Source organism: Henckelia pumila, chromosome 4 (assembly GCF_033568475.1).
Source record: "Henckelia pumila isolate YLH828 chromosome 4, ASM3356847v2, whole genome shotgun sequence".
Taxonomy (NCBI): Eukaryota; Viridiplantae; Streptophyta; class Magnoliopsida; order Lamiales; family Gesneriaceae; genus Henckelia; species Henckelia pumila.
Window position 1 is genome coordinate 78,096,970 of NC_133123.1, and position 12,658 is coordinate 78,109,627.

The 12,658-nt window shown below is 32.2% G+C and overlaps 1 protein-coding gene across 1 annotated transcript; it reads left to right on the top strand.

The window, feature by feature from the left end:
* The first annotated feature begins 5,792 nt into the window (after positions 1-5,792).
* Positions 5,793-9,746, top strand: LOC140861296 (F-box/FBD/LRR-repeat protein At5g44980-like). Its single transcript, XM_073264302.1, has 7 exons — positions 5,793-5,802; positions 5,881-5,972; positions 6,059-6,970; positions 7,053-7,202; positions 7,313-7,415; positions 9,441-9,514; positions 9,582-9,746. Exons 1-7 carry the CDS (start codon positions 5,793-5,795, stop codon positions 9,744-9,746), a joined length of 1,506 nt encoding a protein of 501 aa, XP_073120403.1.
* Positions 9,747-12,658: the final 2,912 nt, after the last annotated feature.

Consider the following 12,658-nt stretch of genomic DNA (forward strand, 5'->3'; position numbering starts at 1 on the left):
GGAATATACGTGGAAATTTAATGTAAATCAAGCATGGGAGAGAGTGGTCACGCGTGACAATCAATTGAAAGAGGTGGAATTTAATGGATTTAGGGGGAAGACGTGTGAGTATAATTTTATTTTGTACATCCTTACAACTATAGTCTCCCTCCACCGATTGGTACTCTCTCCAAGTCCTTTATTCTACATCCTACCACAGAGACGTTGGATGACTTCGATTACTAATTCAGGGAATGGTGAGAGGAAACGTCAAATAATTCATGAAAGGTTGCATGAGCAGCCTATTCCTACCAACGTTAATTGAGATTATTATCTTGTAAAGTCAGTGAAGTTAGTTTCTACCTTCAATTAAATTAAATTTTGATTAACTTTTAGTATATTTTGCTGTGATTTTAACTTTTCTTGCTTTGTTGAACGAAGAAATTGATCCCATGCATTTGTGATTCCATGTTGATGAGAAGTTCGATAATGCATATGCATCTCTACTTAACAGATCTGTATAAATAAAAAAATATAAACTATTTAGCCAAAAAAATTAAAAATATAGATAAAAATACGATTGAATTTTTTTATTAAAAAAAATTAAAATAGTATTTTTCGTCAATTTTAATTTTTGTTCTCAAAGTTGATTGTTTCGCCAATATATAATTATAAATATATATGCAACAATAATTTCAAGATGGTTTTATAAAAATTTATCCAAACACGCACAATTTTAATTTTTTTCTACTTATATAACATCAAATGTTTTTTTTTTTTTTTTTTCTGAAACCTGCCTAAACGGAGCCCATAACCAGTTTAGGTTACATTTAGATTAAGGCCTTGTTTGGTATCAAAAGTCAAAATAAAAAAAATTTGTTTTTTTAGTTCATAAGGTGTTTGGATGATCATTTAAGTGTTTAAAAAAATACTTTTAAAGTCAAATTTAGAGTTTTTTCAAAAGCCAAAAATTATTGCTTAAAAAACATTTTTTAAAAAAATGTTTATGAAATCCAAACAAGCTTTAAGTAATTTGAAATCCATGGACTTAAAAATTTAAACTCAAATCAATTTTATTAAGATCGTTTACCTTAATGGATTTCAAATTATTGTAATTTCTTAAGATTTGAAACCTATTGTAATTAACTTAATTATAATGTAAAAAAATATAAATATGATTTTTTTTTTGTTTAAGTTATTTAAATAATGAAAATATATTTAAATCAATAGATTTTTCAATACTTTCATATTCAAAATATTCAAACTCAAACTTAATTTGAGATTAAAAAATACTCAAACATAATTTAGTTATATTTGAATTATTTATTCAAATACGTATATTTAATAATTTTTAATACTAATAGTATAAAAAAAATACCTTGCATGTCACGGATGTAATGCTAATTATAACCAAGCTGGTTTTAAAAAAAGTGAAGCACGTCGAAACGTGAAGGTCAAGTTTCAAGTTTTTCAAGTTTAAACGAAAAAAAACGTTTTTAATTTTTATTGAAATTTTAATTATATTAATTCAAATAATAAATAAAATAATAAAATTATCATAAATTTAATATTAAACAAATAAATTTCAATTCGAAATAACATAAAAGTATTAAAACTATATTAATTAATAATTTCCTACATATCTAAAAAAATAATATAATAAAAATAAGCTAGTTATCGATTAATAATATGTTCTAAAAAACGCGAAGCGCATCAAAGCGTGAAAGTAAGCAAGCGTATGTGGTATGATAAGCACAAATTATATAGTTTATTTAATTGGCACATTATTTTGTTGTATTTGTGCTTATCTGACATTTTTATTCCGACTTTTACGCCTAAATCATCATAATTTTATGTATTTGTAGGTTTGACTAAAATTTGAGAAGGCTTAGATATTGAAAAAAAGTCAAATAATGCGATGTCATGTCGAAACTTGGCCAAAAAATACGGAAAAATCATAAGACGCCAAAAAGATTGAAGAGAATAAAATACACGAACCTCGTGCACCTTCTGAAAGGGGGTATGTGCATATCGTTAAAAAAGGAATTTGGCCCAGGAAATATCCGGACTCCGTGCCCTTTCTGGATCAACCTCCGTGCACATGTTAATGAAGAAATCCGAGACAGAAGATATCCGGAGGTTTACACGGACCCATGTCTGGGGTCCGTGCGGTTACTGTTCACATGTTAGAAAAATGCACGGGGGTTAACACGGAGGTTATCCAGGGTCCGTGTACGTCGCGGATTTGGAAAAAATTATATTGCCAGAATTTGGAAATTTTGAGACTCTTTTATTGGAGGCAATATTGGACATTATTTTGGACTAAAAATATGGCTTTTTGAGAGAGATATAAAAAGGGAATCAAGCCCTAATTGGAGGAGACTTTTGACTCTTGGACGTTTGCCAGATTTCAGAACGGACGGCTGAAAGCTTGGAAAGGAAGAAAAGCACGCAGCACAAGCAAGATTCGGCACCATCACTGAGAATTTTTTATTCTTCTTTTTCTGATTTATTTTGTTATGAATTCAAACATGAGAATTTTGTTTGATTTTAATATTATGGAGTAGTTGTCTTTTGACCGGGGTCACGATAGGGCCAGACTATTGATTTTTGTTCATGAAATAGATTGATTGATTTTGATTTATAAAATATTTATTGATTAATATTTGTGCATAATTCTTGCTTTTAATATGGCCAATTAATTGCATGTATGTTGTTAGATCTGTACTTAAAAAATAAAAGATTGAAATTAGCTTCAAAAATATTAATCAACGCATGGTTAAACCGACTAGAAATAGTATTCAGTTTCAGTGTGCGATTTTAGGCGAAAGCTGAAATTCCATAGTTGCGAATGCGTTTATGTTTAATTAAATTCAATTAGAAATAATTGGACTGTTAAATAAAAATAGGATTGTTAATTCTAAAAATATATTAATAATTATTCTAGGGAATTTCATCGTGAATATGAATGATTCTTGCTTGATTAAATCCAGTACGTGGCAGCTATCGATGTCTGGTACTGTTGTGTGTTCCTGGTCATTTTTCTGAAATTTGAATTTGTCTTAAATTTATTCTGGTCATTTAATTTAATTAAAATATTTGCTTTAGAATAATTTAGGTTATTTTCATTAGTTTAATAATTTGTCAAAATCCATCGTTTTATTTAGCCTAGATTAAATTAAATAATTTATATCTTAGTATTTAAACAATAGTCTATGTGGGATCGACTTGGACTCAATCCAAATATATTATAACTTGACCTAGTTCACTTGCTAGAATTTTCTCAATCGAAATCTTCGGTCAAGTTTTTGGCACCGTTTCCGGGGACTATTTGTTTACTATTAAGATTGATTATTTATTTAAGACTAGGTTTATTTTATTTTGTTTAATTTTTGATCTAGTGGTTGTTTTGTGCACTTTATTTTTTTTATTTCAGGAGTATATCTCAAGTTATATGAGCCGTGCTCGAAAGATTGAAAACTTCATACCGCTTGATTTGGATATTGAAAGCACTCTTCGTCGTATACGTAGAGATCGAAGGCAACATAACTTGACCATTAATTTTGAATCTGAAGAGGAGTTTGAAGATATGATTGAAGAAGAGAATAACCGCACTCTGAGATTATTATCTTGTAAAGTAAGTAAAGTTAGTTACAACCTTCAATTAAATTAAATTGATGAACTTTTAGTATATTTTGCTGTGATTTTAATTTATCGTACTTTGTCGAAAGAAGAAATTAATGATCCCATGCATTTGTGATTCCATGTTGATGAGCATTTGAGAAGTTCGATATTGCATCTCTACTTAAAGATCTGTATACACAAAAATATAAACTATTTTATCCAAAAATTTAAAAATATAGATAATTTTAAAAAAAATTTAAAATAGTATTTTTCGCCAATTTTAATTTTTGTTTTCAAAGCTGATTGTTTCGCCAATATACAATTATAAATATATATGCAGCAATAATTTCAAGATGGTTTTATAAAAATTTATCCAAACACAATTTTAATTTTTTTCTACTTATAGAACATTAAATATTTTTTTTGTGAAACATGCCCAAACGGAGCCCATAACCAATTTAGGTTACATTTAGATTGATTCATTTGAAATCTATGGACTTAACAATTTAAAATAAAATAAATTTTATTAAGATCATTTACCATAATGAATTTTAAATTATTGTAATATTATTAAGATTTGAAACCTATTATAATTAACTTAATTATAATGTAAAAAAATATAAATATGTTTTTTTTTGTTTAAGTTATTTAAATAATGAAAATATATATAAATCAATGGATTTCCAATACTTTCATATTCAAACCCAAACTTAATTTGAGATTAAAAAAAAAACTCAAACTTAATTTAGAGGGTGTTTGGCTAAACTTATTAAAAAGAGCTTATAAGCTCTTATAGCTTAAAAATTGTTTTACGAGCTTATAAGCTGTTAGAACTTATTTTAAAAATAAGTTGTTAAAGTGTTTGGATAAACTTATTTTAAATAACTTAAAGATGTTGATGTGTTTGGTATTATAAGATCTTTTTATCGTCGAAATTACCAAAAAAATGTATAATTATATGAAAATAATGTTTCGAGTTATACATATATGAAAATAGTTTTAGAATAAACATATATTAAAAAATAAAATTGTTATAATATTTTATTTTAGAAAAATTTATGTGATTTGGATTTTTTTAAAAAAATAATATTTAATATTTAATGGGTGGAGGATATGATGAAGATTTATTAAAATATTTAAGGATATTTTAGAGAGATAAAATGTTAAAATAAGATCTTTTTGAAAAAAGTACATCCCTCCTTACTTTTTGAAAAACAGCTTATAAGCTGTCAAACAGCTTATTTTGACAGCTTATAAGTTGTTTCTAAAAAAATTTACCAAACAGATTCGGAGAGCTTTTAAGCTCTAAAACAGCTTAAAAGTTGTTTTTAAGAGCTTAAAAGCTCTCTCAAACACACTTTTAGAGGGTGTTTGACTAAACTTATTAAAAAGAGCTTATAAGCTCTTAGAGCTTAAAAGCTGTTTTACGAGCTTATAAGTTGTTAGAACTTATTTTAAAAATAAGCTGTTAAAGTGTTTGGGTAAACTTATTTTAAATAACTTAAAGATGTTGATATGTTTGGTATTATAAGATCTTTTTATTGTCAAAATTACCAAAAAGGGTATAATTCTATGAAAATAATATTTTGAGTTATACACATATGAAAATAGTTTTAGAATAAACCTATATTAAAAAATAAAATTGTTTTAATATTTTATTTTTAGAAAAATTTATGTTGTTTGTAATTTTTTTAAAATAATATTTAATATTTAATAAGTAGAGGATAAGATAGAGATTTATTAAAATATTCAAAGATATTTTAGAGATATGAAATATTAAAATAAGATCTTTTTTAAAAAAGTACCTCCCCCTTACTTTTTTAAAAACAGCTTATAAGTTGTTTTTAAAAAATTTTACCAAACGCATTTTCAGAGCTTAAAAGCTCCTTCAAACAGGCCAAACACCCTCTTAGTTATATTTGAATTATTTCTTCAAATACGTATATTTATTAATATATATATATATATATATATATATATATATATATATGTATAGCGTGCATAGCACGTTATAACTAATATATGATATCTGTAGGGCCAACAATTCCCCTGTAAAGCAAAGCAAAGCCTCGTTTTGACTCAAAAAAAATTATCTCCCTCCGTAAAGTGTAGCGCAGATCAAAATCTAGAGCCTTTTCGTTCGTTCGTTCGTTCGTTCGTTCGTTCGTTCGTTCGTTATTCTCCAGAAGATGCACAATGGTAAGTGTAATTTTCTTAGAAATATTATCTTCACTTTGTTTTGGTTTTTTATACAAAATTTTAATTTTCTGTTTTTAGTTATATTTCTTGCTGCTCGAGTTGCAAGTGCTGCACTTTTATCTGTGGGAATTGTTTGTATTTTATCGTATGAACCGAGACGCTATTATCTGGTAAAGGCATGACTGACTTTTGAACAAGTTTTTTTCATATATATGTATATATGTTGCACCGAGTAACTACTACTTTTGATAAGTAGAAGCAGGAGAAGGAGAAGGAGAAGGAGAAGGAGAAGGAGAAGAAGAAGACGACGGAAGATAGAATTAGCCAATTGTCGGATGATGTCATCTCTTTGATTATCTCGCGATTGGCTACCATGGATGCTGTTAGGACAAGTGTTCTGTCCAGGAGATGGAGGCATATTTACACCTACATCAACCAAGTCAAAATTTGTTGCTATGATTTGTGCTCTCCTCGTCTGGAGACTAGCCGCCAATCACAAAGCAAATTTGTGGAAAGAGTGGATACCTTTTTAAAACATCATTCTGGTTCTAAAATAATGTCTTTTGAATTGGTTTGTTGTTTTTGTGGATCCATCTCTGACAAATTTAAGGAATGGATGAATTCTCTGGGCACATTGGGAGTGGAACAGTTTACTCTTGGATTTTGCTCCAACCGGTATCAGAGCCCTGTTTTTTCTACTGATCTTCTTCATGGGGTGAAACATCTACGGTTGAAGGGTGGTTCTTTTTTAACACCAAACAAAATTAATGCTCTCAGAGTTCTTGAATTGGATCGTATTGCTTTCACTTCTGAGGCTGTTCAGAGCTTGTTATCGAATTGCACGAGCCTCCAATCGATGATCTTAAGATTGTGTGAGCTTCCCACCAAATTACTAATTCATGGTCCTCATATCCAGTTAAAGAGTTTGACGATATTTTATTGTATACATGTCGTAGAGATAGAGTTGTCTGCCAACAATCTAACTCATTTTGATATATGTGACCTGATGAGTATTGTGAAATTGTCCTTTTCTCACGTACCATTGCTGAAAACTTTAGCCATTAGGTTCTCTGACAGCGAAGTAGTTCCTTATGTATTTCGAAAAACCGCTGAAGATCTGCCTCATCTAGAATCCATGGTTTTAAGGACAAGTGCCAGCTTCTTTGAGGTGTGACAAATCTCTTTTGACTATGTATATATTCTTTATTTCCTTAGACATATATGTTATATAGTTTTTGCATTTGTCTCAGGGATGCAAACTGGATCGAGTCATTAGCAAGCTTAGGAACCTCAGACATTTGGTTCTAATATTAGAAGGACACCACCATAAGCTTGATCTGCTAGAACTTGATGTATTCCTGTATTCATGCCCCCTTCTACACAAGTTCCAATTATCAATGGTATTCATCACATTGCACCTACACCTTTCTCCACCATGATATATAATGTGTTTTGGGTTTATGAATATTTGTGGCTTATATATTTATTCTATTGGTTCTTGTGAATTTAGAAAGGTAAGTGGACATTTAACCTAAAAAAAGCATTGAAGAGAATGGTCAGGCGTGACAATCAGTTGAAAGAATTGGAATTTAATGGATTAATCGGGAAGAATTGTGAGTATAGTTTTATTTGGTACATCCTTAAAACTATAGTCTCCCTCAAGCGACTGGTACTCTCTGAGCATCCTTTATTCTACAACTTATATGATAGACAGTTGACGACTTCGATTTCTAATTCAAGGAATGGCGAGAGGAAACGTCAAATGATTTATAAATGGTTGCATAAACAGTCTCTTTCTACGAACGTTGAGATTATTATCTTGTAAAGTGAGTAAAGTTAGTTTCAACCTTCAATTAAATTAAATTTAGGAACTTTTTACATTAAATTTATGAACTTTAGTATATTTTGCTGAGATTTTAATTTATCATACTTTGTTGAGAGAAGAAATTGATCTCATGCATTTGCGATTCCATGTTGATGAGCATTTGAGAAGTTTGATATTGCTTCTCTACTTAAGGATCTGTATACATAAAAATAGGTATGCCCATTGAAATAGTTATTATATAAATAACTGTATTATTTTACAATTTGTTACTATTTCTTGTTTTTATAGCACAGGTGACTCGACTTTGTTAGACTAATCCTGAAATAGGGTTTTATTATTTTTATTTTATTAATTTTTTTTATTTTTTTTTTTGCATTATTAATGCAAAACATTGGATGTCACACTTGCCGGCAATGTCCTACTCCTGCATCTTTGGCAGGCCTTAGCTTGTAAGGTGGTACTCTATCTTTATATTTAAAACGGAATATAAAATTTATTGATAAATATTTATTGTTAAATCTCAAATTTATTAATAAATATTTATTGTTTAGTAGTGTAAATAGCTACAATTCTATCACAAAATTTTATAGACTTTTGGTTTTTAACTATTTTGCTAATTCTTTATTATTTATTTTTAAATAAAAAACCGATTTTTTTATAGTTGAATAAAAATTTTTAATTTAATAATTGTCATATGTCTCAATCTCGAATTTCCAAAATGCACAGATATTTTTATTACTACAATAAAGAAAATAGTGTACGAATGATTGGTACTAAACTAATTAATATAAGATATTTACCTGTTAAATTTAATCTGTGTAGCCCACCAAAGTGTAAATTACATACAAACAATATTAGATCCAAGCGTAAGAATTTAAAGTGCATTCATTCCACATAGAAAATAAGAAGAGGAAACAAAGTTTGGATTTACCATTACTTTGAGTTTGAAGTGACCATTTGAAAATTTTCTTTTCAGCATCCAACATAATACATGACAATATACATGAATCCCCCCATGTTGCGCAGTTACTGTTTCTCCAAAATATAAACGACGTTTTCCGATATGAGTACACCAAGTCATCTCACCATATATATTTCGCGGTGCAGCTGCCTTGACATTATGCGTCATGCGACGAAGAAAAGGAATATCATCAGAAAGAAAATCAACACAAAGAATATTTTGATCATCAGCCATCTATTAGAAGAGATGCTATTGAGATACTTGAGCAGAGCTCCTTGAGCGCCCTCCACGTTGACCACCGTGTCATCCATGTTTTCATCAATCCTACAAACATTTCCGCCCCAAGACTTAAATACGAGGAAACAAATTGAGATGACTCTTAAAATATATGAATGTAATCCCAATTCGAATGAAATCATATATGTGCAAGCAAGTTAACTGTTGGGCTTTGGCCCAACTTATTATTTTCCTAGTCCACTATCCATCTAATATATTAATTCCCCTTTCCCTAATCTGCCGCGAGAGCGCCTCCTCTCCTGCTTCTCTGTGTGAGATTGAGAGAGAGCGTGAGAGAGCAAAGGAGAGAGGAATCTGAGTGCGCCTCCTTCTGTGCGTTTCTTCAGCTTCTGTGTGAGGCTTTGGTGTGAGTGAGGGGATGTGTGGAGCACCTCCTCTTCTCTGGGTTCTTTTTCTGTGCGTGGGGAGGAGGCTGAGAGGTGGAGAGGATTGAAGGGGCGAGAGAGTGAGACGGTCGGGCTTAGTGTTGATGCCCTCTCTCGTCCTCGTTTCTGTGTGAGTGTTCAATCCTTGAGCTTCTTTGTGAGGCTGTCTATCTGGAATCCTACTGTGTAGGCATGAGTTGGGTTGTTTGGGAAGAGTCTTTGTGGTCTTCGCCGTGGATTGCCGGTGGTTTGGAGAGTTGTAGCGTCTGAGCCCCGAAATCCCTCCTTTGTATTACTCACGTTATTGTTCCCTTTGTTTTTGTTCTTGCAGCGCAGGTACGATGGAGAAACTAGGCGGCGGATAGATCGACGATTTCCCAACAGTGGTATCAGAGACATTGGTTGCCGTCGGTCTGCCGTCACCGCCGCTGTCACCGAGTGCCACCACCGTCGCCCAGTCGCCTGGACAGCAGCAGTCGTAGCTTCCTTCACCTAGGCAGCCTGCTGTGCGCTGTTCCGTCACCTCGGTTAGCGTAACCGCTGGCCGCGGATTTATGTGTTGAGATTATGTGTTGGTAGAATCCTAGTAGTGTGCATGTGTTGCTGGTAGAAGTCTAGGATTTATGTATGTGCATTTGTTGCTGGTAGAAGCCTAGGTTTTGTATGTATGTGTTGCTGGTAGAAGCCTAAGATTTTTGTGTGCTTGGTTACTGTCGTGTTTCCATGTTTTCACGTTTCTTTGTGATTCGCCCGTGTCTTTGTGACCATGTGCGTCTTTGTGATCATGTGCATGTTTTCTGTGTGAAAATGAAACTACCCTAACTCTATAATTAATAAATAAATATGCGGAATTTTTTTTTTTTATATTTACTAAATAAAATATGTACATATATGCCCATACATATATGCACAGAATAAAAAGATTTAAAAGTAAATAAATAAATAAATAACTCAAATAAAAATGCATTATTTAATAAAATAAATATCTGAGTCAAATATCGAATTAAAATACTGCATAAATAAAATGATTAAAGTTTGCATGCACTGAAAATATTTAAATAAAATATTTCAAACCACAACCACTGAAAATAATTAAAATGTATAACATTCTAAAGTATTCAAAACATGCAATGTGACTCAGACATCTGTCACGGTCACGGGGATCACTGCCAGTCTGCTCATACGTCCTCGCCTCCGGTGGGTACTACATCCTCTACGTGCTCACCTGCATCATACCAGTGTAGTGAGCCTAGAAGCCCAACATGCTAACATAACAAGGATTTAAAATAATTTAAATCACTTTAATACTAATACATAACATATACATGAGTGAGCATGCTTAAAATAACATAACATATCATAACTTAAATTATCTTAAATAACATAATACATAAATATTGTTGAGCAAATTATTTTCTAACATCGCATGGTTGTATCCGTAGTGTAACCTTAAATCATACATTAAATACTGATCAGCGTGGAAACCAACGTACGTGGCGGTGACGAATCACCTCTTAAATTGGCAGTAAACTGCCCTTCAATAGTTCACATATGGGGACGAATCCCCCTCAAATCTCAAATTGTCACACTACTTCAACTTCCAACATAAAATATTTTCTTATTGCTCAACCTTAAACATTTAATCATACATAAAATTATTTCATGAATGCATGTACTTAAATAAAATGTGTGTCCTTCATATATATTTAATTTAATTTCTTACTAACATATAAATATTAAAATAACTTCAATGCATAAAATAATTAAATATATATTCAGGACACATGCAAAATTCTCATGGATTGTACTGGACTGCTGGCCCTAACACTCAAGCCCATTTACTTAAATCTGGCCCATTAACACTGAAACTGGCCCATTAACATGCTTAAACCCAATAAAATTATTCTAAGCCCAATTAAAATTAATTAAAGCCCAATAACACAATTCTGGCCCAATGGGCCCAAAGACTGGCCCAATAACTTTCATGGGCCCTAAAGCCCATAAAAATTGGTGGGCTCACTTAATTAATTTAAATAAGCCCAAATAATTAAATTCAACCCAAAATAATTAAATGAAGCCCAATAAAATTTTAAGATTTAATTAGGCCCATTAAACCTTTAATTAAACTTAAAACTTAAAAATTAAAATACCCGAGCCCGACTAACTTTACCCGGACCCGGACCAACCCGAATTGACCCACTACTAACCAGACCCGACCCAGCCCCACAACTCGACCCGGATCCACCCCGCAAACCCTAACCCGAACCCCTCTCTCTCTCGGCTGCACCCTTCTGCGCGCAGCAGCCCTTTCAGGGCTGCTGCCGCCCCAGCCCGGCCACGCCTGGCCTGACCACCGCCGGCAGGACCTTCCCAGGGTCCTGCCGGTCCTAACCTATGCACCCACCAGCCCCCTACCAGCCCTGCATGGCTGCCCGCTCAGCCCTTCCATTGAACCCTAAACTGTCAACTAAGGGGCCGATCTGCCTCCAGCACCCACCTGGGCTCGTTTGGCTCAAACCCCTCGAGTCACTCGAGCCCAGACCACCCACACACGACCTAGGGAGCCTTGACCAGCAGCTGGATGCACCATGGTTGAAGAAAAACGTGTGCATGCTTAGATCAAATCAAAGAACAAAACGCAACCAACAATCCAAATCGATTCTTCTGAAAAGTCTTGCAAGTTTTCGATGCACACTCAACACACACATAATAGATACTAATATAGTGCGAAAAAGAGAAAGAAACATGCCTTGCACCGGAGTTTGAAGAGTTAAAGGCGCGTGGGACGATTCCGGGACGACGGGACGACGACGACTTGCTTTGGACCTTCAAAAACGTGGCTATGGTGTTCTTCCTTGGGGCTGCTCGGTTGAGGAAGATGATGAGCAGTAGGGGTGGGCGGCTGATGGCTTTGGGCGTGGGGTTTGGGTAGATTAGGTTTTGTTTTTGTTTTAATTAAATATAGGTAAAAGGTTTTAAATATAAAAATATACAACTTAAACTTTCAAATAAAAGTTAAAATCTGATAACTCAATTTAAAATCCCAAAATTATAATTTAAGGGAATTTTAAAAATAATTAAAAGTCATTAAAATGGCTAAATTTGGATAAAAATGGACTCCTAAAATTATATAAAATTAAATACTAAAAATTTTGAGGAAATAAAACTCAAAATAATATTTTTGGTCTCTTAAAAGGCTCATGAAATAAATTGGATAGAAAGTTGTCATCTCGTCCGTCCACGGTCCCGTCAACGCGATAAAATAATTAAAATACTAAAAATCATAAAAATCACTAATTATGGGTTAAATGCTTAAAAATAAATTAAATCATGCACAAATAATTCACATAATTATTTAACCCATAAATCACAAATTTAAATAATTAAATACCCTAATTATGCATGCGG

Coding starts and splice junctions, on each gene's coding strand:
- LOC140861296 (XM_073264302.1), top strand. Junction 7,416..9,440: donor TGGATTAATCGGGAAGAATT/GTGAGTATAGTT, acceptor CCTACTGTGTAG/GCATGAGTTGGGTTGTTTGG. Junction 9,515..9,581: donor GTGGTTTGGAGAGTTGTAGC/GTCTGAGCCCCG, acceptor TTGTTCTTGCAG/CGCAGGTACGATGGAGAAAC.